General features: G+C 34.0%; 3 protein-coding genes across 3 annotated transcripts; 1 reads left to right on the top strand and 2 right to left on the bottom strand.

Moving 5' to 3' along the window:
* Positions 1-12,093: 12,093 nt before the first annotated feature.
* Positions 12,094-13,392, top strand: LOC146996989 (uncharacterized protein F54H12.2-like). Its single transcript, XM_085819730.1, has one exon. It carries the CDS (start codon positions 12,094-12,096, stop codon positions 13,390-13,392), a length of 1,299 nt encoding a protein of 432 aa, XP_085675856.1.
* A 760-nt stretch (positions 13,393-14,152) lies between these two features.
* Positions 14,153-18,606, bottom strand: LOC118205049 (uncharacterized). The gene is made up of 8 exons (XM_085819641.1): positions 18,246-18,606; positions 17,830-18,156; positions 17,420-17,716; positions 17,065-17,309; positions 16,862-16,949; positions 16,483-16,774; positions 16,106-16,398; positions 14,153-15,978 (listed from the first exon to the last, which is right to left on the bottom strand). Exons 1-7 carry the CDS (start codon positions 18,477-18,479, stop codon positions 16,109-16,111), a joined length of 1,773 nt encoding a protein of 590 aa, XP_085675767.1. The 5' UTR covers positions 18,480-18,606; the 3' UTR covers positions 14,153-15,978; positions 16,106-16,108.
* A 44-nt stretch (positions 18,607-18,650) lies between these two features.
* LOC118184238 (uncharacterized) lies at positions 18,651-21,279 on the bottom strand. Its single transcript, XM_085819642.1, has 3 exons — positions 19,758-21,279; positions 19,283-19,632; positions 18,651-19,180 (listed from the first exon to the last, which is right to left on the bottom strand). Exons 1-3 carry the CDS (start codon positions 19,899-19,901, stop codon positions 18,784-18,786), a joined length of 891 nt encoding a protein of 296 aa, XP_085675768.1. The 5' UTR covers positions 19,902-21,279; the 3' UTR covers positions 18,651-18,783.
* Positions 21,280-21,568: the final 289 nt, after the last annotated feature.

Genomic DNA, 21,568 nt, shown 5'->3' with positions numbered 1-21,568 from the left:
TGCGTTGAATCACTAAAAACGGCGTATCAGCCCTCTAAATTTTACCTCTCTGGATTAAACAGGGTGCGGCAGTGTTCATAGCGTAATTCGACACGCGTAGCACAATGACGCCAGCTTGTGCCGCATTCGTGTACTAATGAGCTGCCATTCCGAGTGTGACAGTGATATGGATCGTTGGAGTGCATAACATCGTGCCATTGATGTTGAAAGTTATTTCAAGAATAGCTACTTTATTATTGCTACCCAGCGTCTATTTCGGCAACACTTTAACTTGGGACGTCATGGGAAAGTTCCAGATGGACGGACCATTGCGACAGACATTTCCAGGTAGAGTAATTTTCCGTTTTGGTGACATTTCCTGGCTGCCTCGCTCACCTGATCTTTCATGTGCCGACTTTGGGGGCACCTGAAGCAAAAAAAATTTACGAACACGATGTGCCAACATTCCTGAGTTGAAAGATCGAATCCGAACTGCCGTCGGCAATGTCCCAGGGAATACGTTACGCCGAGTTATGGCAAGCTTCCAACGCCGCTTAAATGAATGTATTGTGCAGAGGGGGCATCATATTCAGAAAGTAATCCACGCACTGGACAATGAATTACACATTAAAATGGCATACCTTTAACTATTAATTGACATAAGAGGTAATAAATAAATTACAGTTACTGCATTATGGTGCGCTTTTAATATCCTACTATGAACGCTGCCGCACCCTATATTTAAAGAAATTAAATAAGAATCTGAATGAATATATGCATATTTCTCCTAATGTGTAATAAAAACACTACCTATAGCTACCCAATTTTAAATAACGTATTCTTCTAACCGGACATGAGCGAATTAGGAATTTGTTTTAGTATCTATTACATATTTTATAAAACGTTAAAGAATTTTTGCGTAAGAAGCTCAACGATTTCAAAGCGAGCATTGGAACACTGCATGGAATAAACATACGTATCTCCAGCGCGCGTGACTGTCTGTCGGAAATTCTAAAGATAAAGCTGTTTTCAAATATTTTGAGATTTTACTTTAAATCGAAATTTATGTAATATAAGTTCCAAAAACGTGACATTTAATAAGAACAGTAAACACACAAAGCGTTAATAATAAAAAGACAAAAAGAGCCATCTTAGTAAGAAAATTGGACATCGATATTATGGACTGAAAAATCATAAAAATATTATGCTAACACTGACCGCAAATTCTAAAGGTATACTGCTATGCTGCTTTCAAAACTTTTGTAAATTTGCTGTTAAATTGCATACGGTGAAGTAAAGAAAACAATGCTTAATAGTAAAGCTTAAAAGGACAAAATTGTGTTAGTAGGAGTGAGTGGCAGACTGCTCGCAGACCGATAGACTGCGAGCTCAGCGGCAGCGTAGAAAAACATTAGCAAACCCTTTTGAGCGATGCTAAAATCTGAAACCTTTCACATTTCTCATTTAACCGTATTAATTCAATGAAATTTTTGAAGTGACAAAGACGACGCATTAGCACCAATCCAAGAATTCCACCTATCTAAACTGAATTGGAGTTGTTACAAATAACTTTCCTTTTTAAGTAAAAACCGCGACATTTGTTACACGAAAATCCACATCTGATATAATAATTCACAATATTAGGAAGCAAAAATACATATGGTGTATTTTATGTATTGGGCTTATGGCATACATCTATAATTATTGCACATAAAATAGCGAGCGAGCTTTTTTCCCCCTATTTCAGCCCCTTCAGAATAATAACATCTACTGCACCGTGATCTATTAAACCAATCTACTTTCGCTTAAACAAAAGCTAGAATTTTCCTTTTTCACGCACGTTTTACCGATAATAATATATTACTTGAATGCATTAACGCAAAGTAAACTTCAGTCGTACAAAATAAAGTATATTTTTATCTCATAAATGAAATAATGTACATTGATATCAGGAAGAATCAGAATTAAAATTACACTTGTAAATTCCTTTAAAATTATTTTTCAATATATATCATTCAATCATGAACCTCAATTTCGAAATGTGAAAGCATGAATCAAATAAGTTTAATAAAAAAGAGAGATTAATAAATATATACCAAAGTCAATTAACATGGAGGAGCCAAAATTTTGGCAGTTAATTTTTTAAAAACTACTCTTGCGATTTTTACAAAACTTGGTATTGTTTGGCGTAATTTGAGTAGTAGAATGGAGTGAAAATAACTATATTAGAACAATGCTATATACAAATCTAATACATATCCTATGTCGCGTTTTGGAGACATGAAAAAGGCAAGTTGAATTTCGTCGGCCCAGTAAAAGGGAAGATATAAAAATGTCCTTTTTTTTTTCGCTGCGTACGTGTTTTTCTACATCACTAATAATACGTTTATTTTAAGCCTGAATAAATGTCTCGCATAAACCTTGGATATCAAATTCGATTAATTACAACCTACATCTCGCCAAAAATATTTCTAATTAATATTTATAAAAAAAAAGAAAAACAAATTAGCAATGTAATTATATCTTACATTTTAGTAATTTAAAGGGCCCACCAAACTCTGAATTGTTACTCGGTTTTCAGTTAATGGTTAACTCAAATTATGTTTTACTTAATGGTGCCACCAGTTTCAGTTAGTGGGGCCACCCAATTCTGAATGTTATTTTGTTTAAGTTAAAGGGTTTCTGAAACTCTTTTTTCAGTTAATGGTTAACTGAGATTCCGTTTCATCTAATAGGGCTGCTAAACAAAAATTAGTAATATAAAGTGTTTTAGTTAGGGAGGATAGCAAAATCTGTTATTCAGTTTTTGCAATGGTTAACTGAGACTCTATTGCAGTTAATAGGGCACCAAACAAAAATTAGTAATTATAGTTATAGTTTATATTTTGGTATTTCAGTTAACTCTTTGCGGCACAGTGTGTCCGGTCTGGGCACAAATAAAATTTTCTTCTGTACGCCCAGAAAAATTGAATGAAAAAAGGATTTATATGTTACTATAGGTTACTCTGAACCTTCTTTTTATATAGTAGATGACAGCTCAACACAAACCAGTCCATATATTTTAGCCATGTTTAGGTTTTTTTAAGACCCTCATCTTTCAAAGAAATCTTCCAAATTTGTTTAAGGTATAAAAGGAATTGTTTGAAACGAAATTTCTGTTATTATTTTGGCTATATGCTCATCTCTTTATTCTATAGCAGTTTTAAATTTTTACCTTGAAATCTTGCTTAAAATCAAACGGCGAACCCTAGGTGCGCCCAGACCGAGATCACCGATAATCTAGGACAACGGAGAGTCTGTATTCTTTGTTTCTCCGCATCTCATCGATCAGTTCATTGACAACAATGCTCGTTTCAGCACTCTTTCCGAAGCTCTATTCAATCAGTGTGCCCACTTTTGGCACACCTACAGAATTAAACGATACGTGCTATCTTCACAAAATTTTTCTTCTGTACTGCTCCAGGCCTAATTAGACTGCTTACTTTTTTTTTTTTAAATCAAAATTCGAACTTTAAAAGGTAGCGTGCCCGAAATGGGTAAACAGCATAGGAATGTATTATTAGGTGCCTAACTTAATAATACATTCCTATCTTAATAATACATTCCTGTGTTTCCTTATAAAAAAGCACATTTTAAGATATTAAAATTTGTTTTATAAATTTTGTTTATTTGTTGAGATATAAATTATTTTCTTGTTTTTATAATATAGGAATAATATATTCCTATGTTATACATTCTTATGTTAATAATACATTCCTATGTTTCCTTATAAATTATTTATTACATTTTAAGTTATACATTTTACATTTTAAGATATAAAATTAACTACATTTTAAGTCATAAAATGTGCTTTTTTATAAGGAAGAATTTTTGTTATAATAACTTGTTCAAATAATGTTTCATACATAAAATCTAAAACATTCCATTTCCAACACGTTCATTTAAGCTACAATTGGATAAAAATGAAATTTCACAGACTAGTAGAAAATGGAGCACATAAAACATTACACATAGTGATTTAATTACACAAAACGCAAATATAAAAATATAACAGATATCGCCATTAGCAGTTTAAATATCACGGCTTTTCTATCTAAGCAATTGCTGCAGTTTAGAGGGAACTTAAAAAAATAATGTTAATTGCCTCAGAAAATATATACGAACAAATTGACACCTAGAGATATCGTGCTTGGAAAAACTCAAACCAAAGATTTATTTTCGTTGTAGAGGCATTAATTATAAGACAGCATGAAAAATTAAAGGCAAATATATAAATCATTAAAGGAAGCAAACAGAAAATAACGCCATTCATTTCTTTACCTTTTTTTGGCATGAAAAGGCGACATACCTTTCAAAATAGCGCTCAACTAAAATAGCGACAGCTAATACGATTGTCTTTCAAATCCAGAAATTAATTGCACATTTCTAGGATAAAAGAAAAGTGAACAACAATCAGATGAAGGATAAAAAAATACAAAACAGGATAGAAAAAATTTTCCCCTTTGTGTTTAGCTCAGGACACGCTTTCATAAATTCGATAATTAACACAATAACCGAACATGTACGCTAAGTGCTTTTGTTGCTTGCGGCTGTTTGGTGAATATCGAATTTTAAGAACTAAAGTGGTATAATTCAGTTGTTCTAGTCAGGTAGCTTGTTGAAAAGTTCTTAAGACAAACAAGAGGTTTTACATTTTGAGTATGAGAAAAGACAGTTCTTTGCTTTGTTTGGCAAGATAAATCATCTCTTTCGCATTGTAATGGCTGTACTTGCTTTTTGATTCGTTTCCTACTTTCTTTTTTACAATAAACGAGCTACCAGCTTTAAAATGTGTGTAAAAACGTAAAATGTATGACTAATATTATTTAGTTTGCACCCTCAGTAATTCTGCAGCTAATTTCATTCTATCACCGAATAACTAGAACAGTATCAGCGAATTTCACCGAATATCTTGTAAAGAATATTTTAAAACATCCTGTTATAAATCTGTAATAAGTCTGATTTGATGTTAGCGCTATAGGGTCTGGCCTTCTTAAGTAGCATACAATTAGAACCGAATTCTTAAACGTAACTGGTGAATGTCTGGTAAGTACTACAGAGACAGGAAAATGTTGTAAAGGACTCTTTATTTAACTCAAATGAAGTTTAAAAGTCGGCACCAACTCGTGCTTGCAGAAATCAATAATTCGGACATAAATCAAAGCTAATGGAATGTTAAAGAAATTGGGTATGGCCTAGGGCAGTGGTATCAAACATTTTTGGCGCTGCGTGCCATTCCGTTTAAGACATTAAATTAGAATTGTTTATCAGTTACGTCAAAATGCTTAGATCTGAAAATTGGAATCAATTTAACAATGAAAGTATTAAAATTCACCGGAAGTCTGCAATCAATTTGAATTCGTATAGCAGACGTTAGCTGCTTCAACTTTGGAGTATTCTTTGCCATGTAACAAGTAATAGGATTGGCTCAAACAATTGAAACATCATAAATGGGTCAATAAATATGTATATCATTTCTATGGCGATACATGAAAATCTTATATTTAGGCTTAGACTTTATATCAGTGGCATTATGCGATAAGTGAGCGAGTGAAACGTTCAGGAACGGACTAAAACACTTGACGAATGGTGAATAAAATCCAAAATGCACAAACACACTGTATCAAATGAATTTATGAAATGAACCTGAAATGCTGATGAAGGCATGGAGAAATGACTTTGAGAAATGCTCTAGCAACAGGTAGAGCAGGATAAAAGGAAAATAACTTCAAATCGTATGGTAAAAAGAGATGTCTTTTAAAAAACTTATGAGGTTGATGTGGGGATTTCTTCCAATGAGATCTGTTAAGTTAACATTTGTTGAGTTAAGATGATAATCAAGTTTTTGACTAAAAGTAGTACAGCAGGTTAAAATGTGATTGACTGAAGTTTAATATATAAATAAATGCTCAAAATGAACGCAGTGTAATAAAACGGGTAATAACAAATGATGACCAGCTTATTAGCTTAGATTACTTAGCCTTCGAACGCCGTGGATATAAACAGGGAAAAAATCACAACCAAAAGATTCCTCCCTGATTCCATCCACTTCAGGCTCCTTCCACCTTATTTTGAGAATAAATCAGTCCAAACGACGCGTGCGCGTTTCAACTCATGGTCGCGGCTACTTACATACCAAAGAATATGACGATAACCATAGACTTTTTTTGATACAGCTTTGGAACCATCCATCAGACCTGTTGGTGTAATGTTCATATTAGCAGATATAATGGCAAAATCAGTACATATATATTTTTTTAAATTTTGTGCAGCATTATACTTTGCATCATAATTTCTCTTTTTTTTTGTGAATAAGCTGGAATCGGACCAGGATGTGATTTTGAAGTGAGTGGATGACTGAGCCATGAGGTGCATTTTTTAATAGAATTGCCGTGTCATCGCCGTGCATAGCCAGAGTGATGTGTGGTGTACGTGGGATATCGTTCGTGTTGATATTATCTGAAAGTTTATCTGAAAAACTAAACGTTTACTTTTGGTCCCACTCGGCAAGCGGACATTAAAGGTGCAGAAACTGTTTCAATTCACTATCCTACTGAGTTTCAATCAAATGGCCATTTGTTAGGCTTAAAACGTAAACTTTAAACGTAAACTTTTAAATTGTTGATAATTCTGCAACTATTGCATGCAGATTAACTAAAGACACAAAAACCGTAACCGAAACACAAAAACTACATAATTCAATGACTTTTAAAGCAAAAAATGCACAATTTACCGAGCTATAAGAATAAAAACACTAAGCTCACCGAGACAGGTAACATATGTTCTATTCGTGCAATCGTTGTAACGAAAAAGGGGAGGTTCACAACTACATGTTACAGCAACCCCATATGCAAAATTTCAAAGTTCTACGGCAACTCGTTCTTGGGTTATACGATGTACTTACGCACGTACAAACGTCAAGAAAAATATCTTTTCTGAATCCCTTTTAAATCCAATTTACAATCCTTTTCGGCAAGACCAGTTCTTTATACTGTCCGTACGTACAAATGTCGGGCAAAAACATCGTTGAAATGGTTCCGAGAGCGGTCAAAATGGATATTTTCTTTGAAGTATGATACCCGAAATTTTTCGCGATTACAATACTTCCTTTTTACTCGTACAAGTAAGTAAAAAGATGCTTAAAATTACATGGTGGAGCAGGTTATAGTAGTATACCCCCCACTATATGCGGCAAAAGGATGCCGCCATGACGTAATAGAACAAAGGATGACGCAACGGAGGCGTGGCCTCCGCCATAATGGATCACGTGACGTCCGCCCGCCATATTGGATCACGTGGTGTTCCTTTGGAATGACTCATCCTTTTCCCGCCATGCCGTGCGTGCTAAATCGCCGAGGCATTCATTAATTTTATTCGGTAAGTATTTATGAAGGATTTAATTAATTATTATTTAACTTACCTAATTAATTTATTAATCACGTGGTCTTTGGAGAACATCGGCCATTTTGTTTTGTACGGTGATTTATGCTGCCCTTCATAACAGTTTTAAAAATTGCGTGGGCCCGAACCCACGATATCGAGATCTCCAGCTACGCGCTTTAACCACCGAGCCACGCTTTTGTTACCACAGAAGACTAAAAAATTCGTTCTTAGAAAAAAAAAAGGCAAAGCGTTCAACGAGTTTACCGATCGAAAAGTTTCTTTTAAACGATGAAAGAGGGGTAGAAGACATATATTTTAATTTCTTAATTTTTTTTTTCGAACATTGATTACCTTCTTTAAGATATTATAAAGATTATTTTGTGCTTAATTTTTAATTAATATTTTCAATTTATCAAATGAATTTTTTTTCTTCTAAGTGGGTGATATTATTTTCGAATGGAAGAAATTTTTTAAAATTATTTATTATCTGCAGGGAAAGAGTTAAAATGATATTTTTACATCTGTACTGATTTTCTTGAAGCTATGTTACTGCTGGCGCCATCTAGCGTCCAGAACATCATCTAAAAGTAACAGGATTGTAAAAAAAATAATATGAAAATGTAATATATTTCCTTTTCACGGGGTACGAACTCGCTACCACCCAATAATTAATAAAAAGGGATTGAGGGGGACCGCATCCAAGTCTTTAAGCGATACCCCACAATTCCTTGGTTGATATGGTTCTTAATTATCTGCATAAGGTTTTTCCGTGCTCCGCCATCTTGGATTTCCTCTATAGCCGCCATTTTGAAGAATTTTCTTGGTGGGTAAATGACGTCACCCTTATCATGTTTGTGCATGATTTGGTTGGGAAATGGCATCTGCCTTTTCACTCCCTTTGTGTAGACATCCGCGTAGGTGAACGAATACATTTCTGTGGACCAATCAGAAAGCAGAAAAATGATGTCATGCCCTCTTAACCATTCCGCGTATTCAGACAAAGTAAAAAGTTCGGAGCCGAGTTTCAACCGCTGGATTGCCTCCGAAATTCATTACTTGCTAAATTTTGGAAGTTGTTACCACGCGTTGCTTATTTAGTTTTGTGTTTGCTTTGTTGTACTGTTGTGCATAATGAAACGTCTAGCTGCAAATTCATGTTTATCATCAAAGAAGTTTTGCGGTGCTTCATATGACGAAACTTTGCTGAAGCTTGATTCTTTGCCAAAGAATATGTTTCATCTCGGAGGGGATATTTTTGTCACTGTATCGTGTTTTTTAGGTTTGACTCGTGTTCACGTTCGGAAATATGTGACTGATGACAACGATTTGCTACATCCTAGCAAAGATGGAGTTTCGCTTTCTCCTCTAGTATGGAAAGAATTGAGCGATCATACCAATACATTTGCTTCCTTTGAAGGTTCCGATAGTGTTTTTATTGTGAAGAAAGATGTGTGTGTTTCAAAACAAAATGTCAACGGTGAACTAATTATATCACTACAAAGATTGTTCCAAAGAAAAGATTTACGATTTGAATTTGTACCGGAACGTGTTCTGTTGAGGAAAGAACATTTACGCAAACTGGACTCCATATATAGCGAAATATGTGGTGTCGCGAAGGAAACACTTATTTCTAAAACTCTTAACTATTTTGTGAAAAAGCAGGTGGTTGGTGATACACATTTTGAATTGAATGAATATGCTGGTGATCCAGACCGTCCAAATGGATTTCATGAGCTGCAGGACTCTTTGTGTAAGTGTATTGAAAAATTTATTTCTAAAAAATTTCAGAACTTTTTGTGTGTTTTGGTTGCAAACAAGGGATTAATAATCAGCTCGGACATGAATGCTTATCAACAAGCCGTGCTGAAAAATGTGAAACTTATTTTGACCAGGCTATGTTTACAGTTAATTGGCCTGAGATAGCAAATGACTTCATTCGTGAAAATGAATGTAATATAAATTTTAGTAAACTAATTGTTACTGATGACTTTTTTGATGTTATTAATGTAAATGATGTACTGAATATTATTCAAAATTTATATGTATGTGAAGAAACTAATTTGTTTAAAGATTTACTGAATAGTTCTTTTTGAAAAATAAAATAAAATATTAGTTTTTATTCACTTTTTTGTATTGATTTCTTTTTTGTTTCAAAATATTGTTTTGTTTTTTTTAAAAAAAAAAAATTGTATACTTTTTGAGTGACTCGGCATGAATTTTAATTTTCTAACTAAGAAAATACTAAATAGTTAATATTTTTAAAAAAGATGTTATTAGGATTAGGTGAAGCGGGGTATAAAAAAGTATAAATAAATGTTCACTTTGATTTATCATTTTATTTGGGTAGTGCTTGCCCGAGGATGAACATAACTTTTTCTGTTGATAAAAATTCCTGTTGTAATGTCAGAAATTCTGAATCTGACATATCGGGATCCAGCGCAGCCGGCAAGCTTCGGTGGTATAAATGCTTTACAACGTGTTTCTGGAGTAAAAAGCAAAGAAATCAAAAGATGGTTGCAGGCGAAAGATTCTTATACGCTTCACAGACCTCTGCGGCACAGATTCCAACGCAACCGAGTCATTGTAGGGGGCATCGACGAACAATTTCAGTCTGATTTAGTGGATATGCAATCGCTGGTATCTTTTAATAGTGGTTATAAATATTTACTGACGTGCATAGATATTTTTTCCAAATACGCTTGGGCTATCCCTCTCAAAGATAAAACAGCTGTGTCCATTAAATCTGCTTTCAAAAAGATATTTTCGGAACGTACACCCGAGTCTTTACAGACAGATGCAGGAAAAGAGTTTACCAATAAGCAAGTTCAAAATTTTTTGAAAAAGAAAAATATCCACTTTTTTACGACACACAATAATACAAAAGCTTCTGTCGTGGAACGGTTTAATAGGACCCTTAAAACTAAAATGTGGAAATACATTACCGAAATGAATACACGAAGGTACATCGATGTTAGAGATAAATTGATATCCAGTTATAACAACACATGGCATCGAAGTATTAAGACAGAACCTGCATCGGTTACGCTACAAAATCAAGAAAAAATTTGGAAAACTTTGTACGGTCAGCAATCAGCACAAAAACCTGTTCCTTCAGATTTAAAGATTGGAGACACGGTACGCATCAGCCGCGAAAAAATGCTCTTCGAGAAAGGATACGAACAAAATTGGACAAGAGAAATTTTTACAATTCATAAAATAATTCGTCGAAATCCTATCGTCTATAAATTAAGAGATTTAGCGGGAGAAGATATACAAGGAACCTTCTATAAACAAGAATTACAAAAAGTAGCGGACTGTGGGTACTATCCTGTCGAAAAGGTACTGAAGACAAGAAAGCATTGGGGAAAATCAGAATACTTTGTTAAATTTCAGGGTTACCCTGAAAAATTTAATACTTGGGTTTCAAATTTGAAAATGATATAAAAACATGCGTACTGTATTTTACTTTTCATTTGAGCGAAAATGTCCTTCTACGTAACACTCATAAGCGATAGCTCTAGGAGATTTTTTCCAGACAATAAAATTTCTCGATTTATTACCCAACTACCGTCTCCTATTGATCTTAGTAATGGGGACTGGGAACTAGCTCTCCTAAATATTATTTACCCTCATTCATGGTATAATGTCGGAAAAGATAATAATTTATTTGGGTTTGCTGTTCACAATGGAGAGCTGGAAGGACGGCATATTCCTCCTGGTTATTATGAAACGATACCGGACATATTAAAAGCTATGACTTTAGTTTCTCATAAAAACAAAATTGAATTTTCTTATCATAACATTACGAAAAGAGTAATGATAAAGACGGATGAACAATCAAAAGTGGTTCTTCACGGAGGACTAGCTGAGCTCTTAGGATTTGAACCGGGTGTTTACGAAGGAAGTGTCCAAAGTCCTTTCGTAGCGAATCCGAATGGTTTTTTCCCCGTTATGTATGTATACTGTGATTTAGTTGAACCACAAATCGTAGGTGACGTACAAGCCCCCCTTCTGAAAATTGTAACAGTGGAAGGGAAAGACGGAGAGATTATTGACAAACATTACTCTCGACCTTTTTATTTACCAGTGATTCGTCAACATTTTCAAACGATTGAAATCGAAATAAGGTCTCATTCGGGGAGTCTGGTGCCGTTTGAAAGAGGTAAAGTTTTCATAGTGCTCCACTTTCGTTTGAGAAAAATTCTATAAAAAGCTTTACCAAAAGAAAAAATTATTCATTCATAGTGTAAACGTTCTAAAAGCTGTATCAAAAATGCTCATTCCATATGCTTGTTGCACCAAACACTTTGAGGATTATTATGTGGGACAAACTGGAAAAGGTCTGCCGTATTATCAGGGAATGGTTTTACAGAAAGGATACGGAATAGGTGGATTTTTTGCGAAAATTTTCCGTAGTGCCATGCCATTTTTAATTAAGGGAGCAAAAACGGTTGGAAAAGAAGCTCTACGTGCAGGAACGCAAATTGCAAACGATGTGATATCAGGAGAAAATTTTAAATCAGCCTTTAAAACCAGATCTAAAGAAAGTGGAAAAAAATTAGCAAGGAAAGCAGTTCAAAAAGCAGATGAGATGATTGGTCACGGAAAGTTTAAAATGAAACGCAAATCTCCCAAACGCTTCATTTCGTCTAAAGCCAGGAAAGTGCAAAGACGTGACATTTTCAACTCATAATGGCTTTCCTCTTAAAAGATTCTCCAGAATGCGCCAAATCTGAACTCGATTTATTTACATTACCTCCAACCCAAACAGTTATAGAAAGAGGACAATGGATAGAATTTCATCCCCTTGCGAATGTGTCGGATGGAAGTCCTGTCGAATTCAATGTCGCGGGTAGTGGCGATGACTATTTGGATTTATCCCAAACTCAGTTATACGTCAAAGTTAAAATTTTGAAAAGCAATGGCGGCCCTCTCGGAAAAGATGATAAAGTGGGACCCGTGAATTTGTTTCTGCACTCCCTCTTTTCTCAAGTTGATATAAGCTTAAATGAAAGACTTATTTCCTCCAGCAATAACACGTACCCTTACAGAGCCATCATAGAAAAATTACTTAATCATGGTTTTGATACGAAAACTTCTCAATTATCATCAGAATTATATTTTAAAGATACAGCAGGCCGTATGAATGTTTTTGATACTGCGGATAAGCAACCTAATGAGGGATTCAATAAAAGAGCAGAAGAATTTAAACTTAGTGCTACAGTGGATATGATTGGACGGCTACATCTAGATATGTTTCATCAAGAAAGACTTTTGTTGAACATGGTCGATATGAAAATTAAACTTATCCGCAGCAAACCGGAATTTTGTTTACTGGGGGAGGGGAATTTTAAAGTGTCATTGGAACATGTCTCATTATTTGTACGCAAAGTTCGAGTCAGTCCAGGTGTAATTTTAGGGCATGCAAAAAGTTTAGAAAAAGCGACAGCGAAATATCCTATCAACCGAGTGCTTTGCAAAGTGTATTCCATTCCATCAGGAAATATGAGTTTTGTTCAAGATAGTATTTTTACGGGCCAGATGCCTAAACGCTTAATTGTTGCTTGTGTCGATAATGATGCTTTCAACGGAAACTATAAAAAATCTCCCTTCGAATTTAAGCACAATCATATCAATTTTATTGGCATTTACGTAGATGGGCAACCTATGCCTCACAATCCTTTTCAACCTGATTTCATGAATAAAACCTTTATTCGTGCTTATCAGAATTTATTTGCCAATGCAGAAAACCGAGGATTGTATCTTTCGAGATCAGAGTATCCAGAAGGATACTGCTTATTTCTTTTCGATCTATCACCTGACTTGTGTGATGGTTCTCACTTTAATTTAGTCCGTCATAGTAATTTGAGACTGGAGGTAAAATTCGGTTTCCCTCTGCCAATAACAACATCGTTAATAGTCTATGCAGAATTTGAAAACTTAATAGAAATCAATAAATCTAGAAATATTATCTACGATTTTGGTAACTAATGAATTCTTCAGAAATTCATAGAATACTCTCCCATGACAAATGGACAGCAAAGTACTACACTGGAGTTTTCCCTTCAGATAAAATCCCAGATGTTCATCGTTTCCCAGCAGCTATTGTAGTCAACACTGATAAACACAACGAGAAAGGGACGCACTGGCTGGCTTTCTTCATTGAAAATAATCAGACTTTAGAATTTTTCGATTCTTATGGACTTCCTCCCATGACTTATGGTGATGACATAGCAAAATTTACTAGCAAGTTTAACTGTGTGACATGGAATCAAGTTTCTCTTCAGAGTGTAACATCAAATGTTTGTGGACAATATTGTACTTATTATTTGTTAAAACTATGTCAAGGATTATGTTTGGAATCAATTGTATCTAATCTTTCTGTAAGAAATAGCGATTTTCATGTATTTCATTTTGTGAAGAAAAGGTATGGTGTAAAAATGATTTTTAAGAAATAAAATATTAATTTGCTTGGAATTTTAGTTTTGTCTTTCTTATTTATAAAGTGCAATTTACAATTTTCTTAAATAACTTTTCTTTTACCTTTTAGTTATAGAATAAATTTTAAAGGTTTCATTTAAGCTTAAAAATTATTTTCCATTGTAAATTACTGGAAAAAAAAAGATTTATTTTACTCATGACATCTGCACATTTTTTAAGGAAAAAAAACTTACCATTAAAAAAAAATCTGGATCATTTTTTTTCAACCTGAAATTAAAAAATATTTTTTCACACATAAAAACACACCAAATTTAACTAATATCTTTCTTTTTATTTAATATTTTATCCAAGAAGTTGAATACAATTTTCTTTTCTTTTTTACACATTTAGGTTTAGCATACATTGTAAACAGATACTTGTTTTTTACAAACTCCCTGGGAAAATCTACAACATCTAAGAATTTTTTAAACTCTTCATAACCTACAGGCTTGGTCTGTTGATTTCTTAACAAATAATTCACCAAGTCTTGAACATTAGAATTATTAATTTTAACTTGGTTCATGATTAATTCTTTAGATGGAGTCCATGTAATAATATCATTGTGAAGTTTTAAAAAGTCTATAATTCTTTTGGCAATGTTCTTAAATTTCACTGGAGCGGAATTCACAATTTCTTCTTCCATGGTAAACTTTTTCTCTTCTTCTTTGCTAAGCTGAACACTTTCTTGTGTTTCTGATTTTAATTGGGGAAATGTTACATATTTTTGAAGTATTTGGAGGTATTGCTTGGCTTTTTCATCTTCGGATAACTTCTCGTTTAAAATGGTGCTCATTTGCTGATCTAAATCTGATAAATGGTTTTCAGCAAATTCTAATTCTCGATCCGAGGGTACAAGGATAAATTTACGAGCGAACTCCATTAATTAATGTGCTCAGTACAGAAACTGCGGCAGGAATGAGCAACGAAAGAAATCCATCACCTTTTTATACCAATAGTCTCCGTTTTTTAAATAAGGGTATCTTTTTATCACCTAATGTACGCAAAGTCCGTTTATATACGGCCAGTTTACGTTTCTGTCTTTTAGACAAAGGAACGTTACCCTGTAATACATTTAAAGCACATTCACATACACTTTTAATAACACTATTGGGACATTTTCTTAGAAGAGTTTTTTTTACTTTACTTTTGCCTAGGAGTTTAAGATGTTCCAGGCTCGACATCTGGACCTCAAATGATTGGTACTTTAACAATTCCTTCTCTTTTATAAAGGTCGCATAAGCAACCGCTTTTTGTGCAGATCTTATATTTTAGGACATTTTTTAAATAATCTAATTTTCAAAAAAAAAAAAAAAAATTTTTCGGTGTGGCAAATTTTATTCTTTTACAGTGTAAAAGAGAGTTTTAAATTTTAAAAAACCTACAAATTAAATCACTGAAGGAGAAAACTTGTTGAGTGCAACAGCAACTAACGGAATTCATAAACAAAATGCTTATCTGAAGGGAAAATGCCTGTACGTAACCTTAACATTTCTTGGGTTTCTGGTCTTAAATCTATTAGTAAATAACTGTAAGGGTTTGAAGTTGCATCCTGGAAGACTTCCTGAAAAGCCTTTGTTTTCCCGGGGAACATCTGCCTTGCCAAATGTACGACTTGACATTTATCTCTAGGATTTTTGAACAGTATCATGTAATGACAATTCAAATGAATGGTTCGCATCTCTTTACCCTGCTGAAATAAATTTTGAACGATAAATATTATAGAAAGATTTCGGTGATGGCTTCCTTTCGTAAAAAGTTTACTTAAACGAGTATCGCTCGCTAACTCAGACATTAAATCATCAATGATAATTAGTGCATTTTGCAGGGAATTGAGGTTCGATGGTAGTCCTTCTTCAAACTGCACATTTTTCATTTTACTAAAAATAGGTTGATATGCTCCATAGCAATAAATTAAACGCTGAGGCATAGGAGAAAGCAGACTTTCTTCGATGACTCGTTTCACAAAATATGTCTTACCGTATCCTGTCGGACCGCTGATGAGAGATGTGTTTCAACACAGGCCACTCCATTTTGTGGGGTAGTGATGATCTTCAGAAATGTGTGAAGCTTTATATACTCCTCTCGTTTAAGAAAAGGCTAAGAAAAAAAAAAAAAAGAAAAAAAGTCAACCACACAATTTTAAAATTTTACTGCAAAATATAATTTTTTGTAACATTAATCCAACAATAACCCTGCAATGAAATAAAATAAATGAGATGCATACCACTTAAAATCCATAGGGAACAGTAGTTAGATCTTCTTTTAGGACCCTTTTGTTGTAAACAATTTTGTACAGTTTTGTTTCTGCCTTAGTTAAAACTTTCCTCTTTTTGGCATCTCTCATGATTTTATGTTCATCGTACATGGCGATTGTTGTTTTTCGATCCATCGAGCACACTAAATTCTTAATCTCCAAAAAATTTAAAATCTGTTGATTTTTGAAGTTGAGGGAGAAACCTCGAACTTTACAGCAAGTCATTCCTCGGGCTGTTACATAAGCGTAATTTTTAGGGCCTCCTGAATGGGGGAAAAAATATGCTACAGAAACTACAAGAATAAAAGATCAACCTAATAAAAAATAAAAATAAAAATGAAGCTCACCAGAGACAAATGTAGTAATAGTATCTCCATTGAGTTCATCTGTAAAATCCCCCAAAAAATTACCAAGAGGCGGATCGTTGGTAAAATCGCTTGCGTATATAATTGAATCCGTGTCATGATACAACACAGCACGGCCCAACTTCTCCATTTCACTGTAAAGCTTTAACCGTGCCCATGCAGTAGTAAAAGCTGCCAAGAACACATTTGTGGATGTGTCCTGTGGAACAAAATAATGTTTATAGTCCCATTGCACAGCAGCTACTTCAGGAGTCGGAAAATATAAGTCTTTGATCTGGAGGAAAAGTTAGCAGGTTGCAAGATTAATCATTTAAAAATATACATCTTAATTTACATTAGAAAATAAAATTACAAAACTTACATTTTTTGTTGGATCTGCTAATAATTTATTGAAATCAGGTAATGTATGAACATAAGTCAAACGTATCTTGTTCAGGTTCATTCCCCATCTTTAAAGAAAAAAAAATATATAAGAAAAGAATGAGCATTTTTTTTAAGAAATAATAAATGATATAAAGATGTGAAACAACTCTTTCTATTAAAAACATTATAATAATTATTTACCGCCCCCAGAAGCTGTTCAAAGCCAATTTGGCTACTTGCCGTCTTCCAGGATTCTTCTTAATATTAAATTCATCAAGCTGCACACCCTCTCGCTCAAAATAGGCTTCAATGTAGCGTTTTCGTTCGGTCGAGCTTACACAATCGGCTGGCCAGCCGCTGCTTTCTTGTTTTATTTTTAAAAACAAGTTGATATAAGATTGAAATAGAGTATCCGTAAATTGAGAAAAATGGTACACTTCATAAATCTGAAAAAAAAAAGATAGTGGGAATATGAATATAATAATATACAATAAAAATACATGCTGTGACATTTATAACACATTCAATAATACTAATAATTACCCAAAATACTTACCTTTGTTATACAGTAACCTTTTTTCACTGCTAATTTGACTTCTTCAGTCACCCATGTGCCAATGATGGCTCTCTCATCATCTGAGTGCTGGCAAATGCCTTGATACATTAATTCAGCACAAGTCTTGCAGAGGGGAAACATCAGTTTATTTTGTGTTCTGTACGGCAATACGGGGAGGTATAAACCTCGAGGAGGCAGTATTCGGCACTTTATAATACCGAAATAGTTTTCCAAGGCATCAAAATTTTCAGTAATAATATTAGGGTGTCCGACGGGGTACAAACAGTATTTATTGACCTAGGAAAAATTGGAAAAATATGAATAATCGGAAAAGCGATTTTATTTTTAAATAAGACATGCTCGTTTAATAAGATTATTTTATGCCAAAACACAGAAAAAAAAGTATTTACCCATGGATACAGTGAAGTGAAATCCACATACTTTGCATCACCCTCATAATACAGCTGAATGGCATTTGTCCGCCCGCCGAAGAAAGCATCTTTAGGATTCAATCGATCCTGAAGCTCGTGACTTAGAAGAAAATATTTTACTTTTTCATCTGTTTTCTTTTTCATCTCAAACTCATGCTCCCACATTTCAATTACATTATACCCTCGAGCACGTAGCTGGTAAGTCTTGTCTACCGTTTGTTGTCGCAATGTCGACATGGGTAATTTTGTTATGGGGTGGAGTGCATCTCCGTCAAAACAGGTGGAGCAACCGTGAAAGAAACATCCCTGCGATAGTTAAAAATTTTTTCGTATAATACCAATAAATAAATAAATTAAATAATATATTTATAAATAAATAAATATTGAACTCTTACGTAGTATTGATAAACAGTATTTGTTTCTTTGCAATATCCGTCTACAGATATACCATCCAATCGTCTTTCTCCTTTTCCGTTCAAAGCGTGTTCGATTTCAATGCTCTCTTTTTGGGCAATAAAATCAAGCCAACGAATACAGTCAGGACTATGATTCGTGCGATTGATATAACCTCCTACAGGTATCATTGCGATGGTATTAGGTATTATGTGTCGGGATCTGTAAACCGCCATACACGCTGATGCAATGGTTATGTAACTGAAAATAAAACGGACAAGAAAAGTGTAAATCTTATATACATAAAGTATACATGCACGTATACAATACGTTGTTACAAAATGACAAAACCATGTAAAAGAAAAGGTTTGTAAAATACCAAAAGGAGTCTACTCCTGTAATTTCTAAAAACTGATTTCTAAATTCAACGCAACATCTACGAAGGATATCAACATCTGATCTGAAAACGAAAAGAGTAAATAAATAAATAAAACATGGTACCAAAAAAAATACACCTAAAAGACGGATCATAATGAAGGATTAGAAATAGATTGTTGATACAAACCGGCAATACGTGAGAATTTCTTCTTGGAAATCAAATATATCCTTCTCGTGTTCTTTATGCCATTCCAAAAAGGAGGTTCGCACCGCACTAGTCATACAATCAGGATTGTAGTACTTAGGCTCAGGTAAAAATCCCACATAATTTTGATTTTCTTTCTTGTTGAAAAGGTGCGGAAAATATCCTTTTTTTAGTTCTGTAAGGCCGAAACAAACAGGCAGCTTTGAGAGAGCCATCGGCAGGAAATTAAAAGAATCAATAAGTTTTATGTTGAGGGCGGTATGGGTGATTACCATCACTTTAGAGCCATTAGGGATTACTTCAGGTGCCGTACCCTGTTCTAAAAGCCATGCCATTATAAACTGACCGTCAAATCTGTAAAGAAAAAAATTATTATATTTTAAAAAATGTATTATATTTAAAACAATAGCCCTATAATATATATATGCAGATTAAAAGTAATAAGAATACATTTACCCCTTCATATTGTGTGCAATAACAGTGTAATTTTTGTGCACTGTTGTAAACAGCCAAGAGCAGAATTCATGACATGCTTCGTATCCTTTAAATATTTTCTCTTGGCCATCTTTGTACTGCGCTACAGCAAAGTTTACGATGTGTTCCCCTGATGATTGGTCAGTTTCGAAATCAAAGAAAATTAATTTATCGGATGGACTTTTCGCAGAAATGAGTTGTAAGAAACAATGATGTTCTGACGCTATAACATACTCTTTACACGAAGGGCATTTGATAGTCCCGCAACGATGTAAAATTTTAGGACACTGCCGTCGCATGATAACTTTTGAGCATTGTCTGCACTGATACATCTGTAATTAGGGAAAAAAAAAGTAGAACACAGATTTTTTAAAAATATATTTAGAAAAAAAAAAAAAGTTTTCAAAATGTAAGTATTAAAAACTTTTTTTTTTTCCCCTAGTTGAGTAATACTTACCCTATCGCATACTGAATGCTCTTGTCTACCTGTGACGGCTTTATGCGCTGCAAAGCAGTCCTCAGATTGACAGAGGCGATCACAATCTTTACATCTTTTAGGCAATGCTGGAACGCATTGAAATCTTAGGCAGACATGACACATATTGTCACACCTGTGATCTTCTGGACGGTCATATGGCTTTTCACAATTTTCGCAATAGTTTTCCGAACCATAAAAACCGTGTAAATTTGTAATGACATCAAAATGGCCATTGTGTTGCCACAAATTAATGCGACGAGTTCGATATCTTCCTTTATACGAGACCTAGAAATAAACAGTTTATAAATATAATTTCATTTTACATTTTTTTTTCAATTTAATTAATTTTTTTTTGTTTAAAATCTTTGGCTTACTTTATTTAAATTTTCACTGCTTATTACTACGATTTGTATATTTAGATGATTTTCAAATGTGCAGATTTCAGTGTATGTACAAGGACCAAGAGGAACTCCAGCACACTTGTGTAATTCTTGAGCTCGTAGCATTAGAACAGATCGTCTCCGATCCCGTAGAGAATTAAGCGCTGACTTGTCTTGCTCAAGATAAGCTAGGGCATATACCGATTGCTTTTGCGCAACACAACCCTTCATCATTTGACGGGATGGAAAGGACAGAGCGTTTTTTAAGACGATCTACTTGAATGTTGATTATCTTTGCTCTACCTGCACCGATATCCCTGCGAATCGTGATCACATCTACTAGGAAGCCTGAATCCAGCCGAATTTCATCTTTTGACTGCAGAACTTTCATAATAACCGATAATACGGTCTCCACCGTCATGGAAGATACGGCAATAATTTTCGTAGACATGGGTTTATCCAATCCCTCGGCTTGGATACACATTCGTATCCAATCTGTCGGCCTTAGATTTTCTGTTGACCGTTGAATTAATATTTCAAACAGCTGTCTAACAGATTAACTTACGGCTAGAAGAGGCCTGTTGCGAATATTTTGAGGCAGACGATTCATATCAACACGTGCCTGGAAGGTTATTTCCTCGCCTTGATACTTTCGGTTACGACGCCGTGCCTTCTCTTTGAGTATAATAGCATTTTCCATCTGGAAAGAAAAGAACATAATTCAGTGTAAATGAAAATAAGCACACACGCAAACACACCATAAGCCCTAAAACAGGAGAAAAACTCACATTTACTGAAATGTCATGTTCCACATATGCAGGTCCTTTAGATGGAGCAGAAGGTTGAGTCTAAAAGATGTATAGACATCACAGTGATATGAAAAACATAACAAACATAGAAAAACTTAAAAAACATAGAAAAAAATAATTCTCATATATATTTATATATAATATTAAAAACTGATATTACCTCATATCCCGAGCCTACTTGATAGTAAAGAGGCAAAACCAAAGGATTCTCCAAAAATATCTGCGAAGTTTCACTTAAGAGCTAAAGAAAAGTAACAGTTGTGTTTAAAGAAATTTAGGTTCAGCTTATATAAAAAAAATACAAAAAAAATTAATGACAGGGAAAAAAAAAAAAAAAAAAAAAAAAAAAAAAAAACTACGTACTTCATCTCCTGAATCACTAAAATAATTTTCAATGAATATTTGAGATGTTTCACTCAGGCACTAAATAAATTAAAAATAGTGAATAGTCTTTTTCTAGGTGGGGCAAAAAACTATACATTGTAAAAATAAGCCACAGAAGGAAATAAATAAAACTAGCTTACCTCATCATCAGAATCTCTTAAAAGCGCATGGAAATCCTCACACTACAAAATAATAGTATTTTTAATCATGTAAGTAT

The sequence above is a fragment of the Stegodyphus dumicola genome, chromosome 6, assembly GCF_044657685.1.
Source record: "Stegodyphus dumicola isolate Sdum_Otavi_A_Nest chromosome 6, ASM4465768v1".
NCBI classification, from domain to species: Eukaryota; Metazoa; Arthropoda; class Arachnida; order Araneae; family Eresidae; genus Stegodyphus; species Stegodyphus dumicola.
The sequence above is the reverse complement of the archived record's forward strand: the minus strand, read 5'-3'. Positions and strand labels throughout refer to the sequence as shown.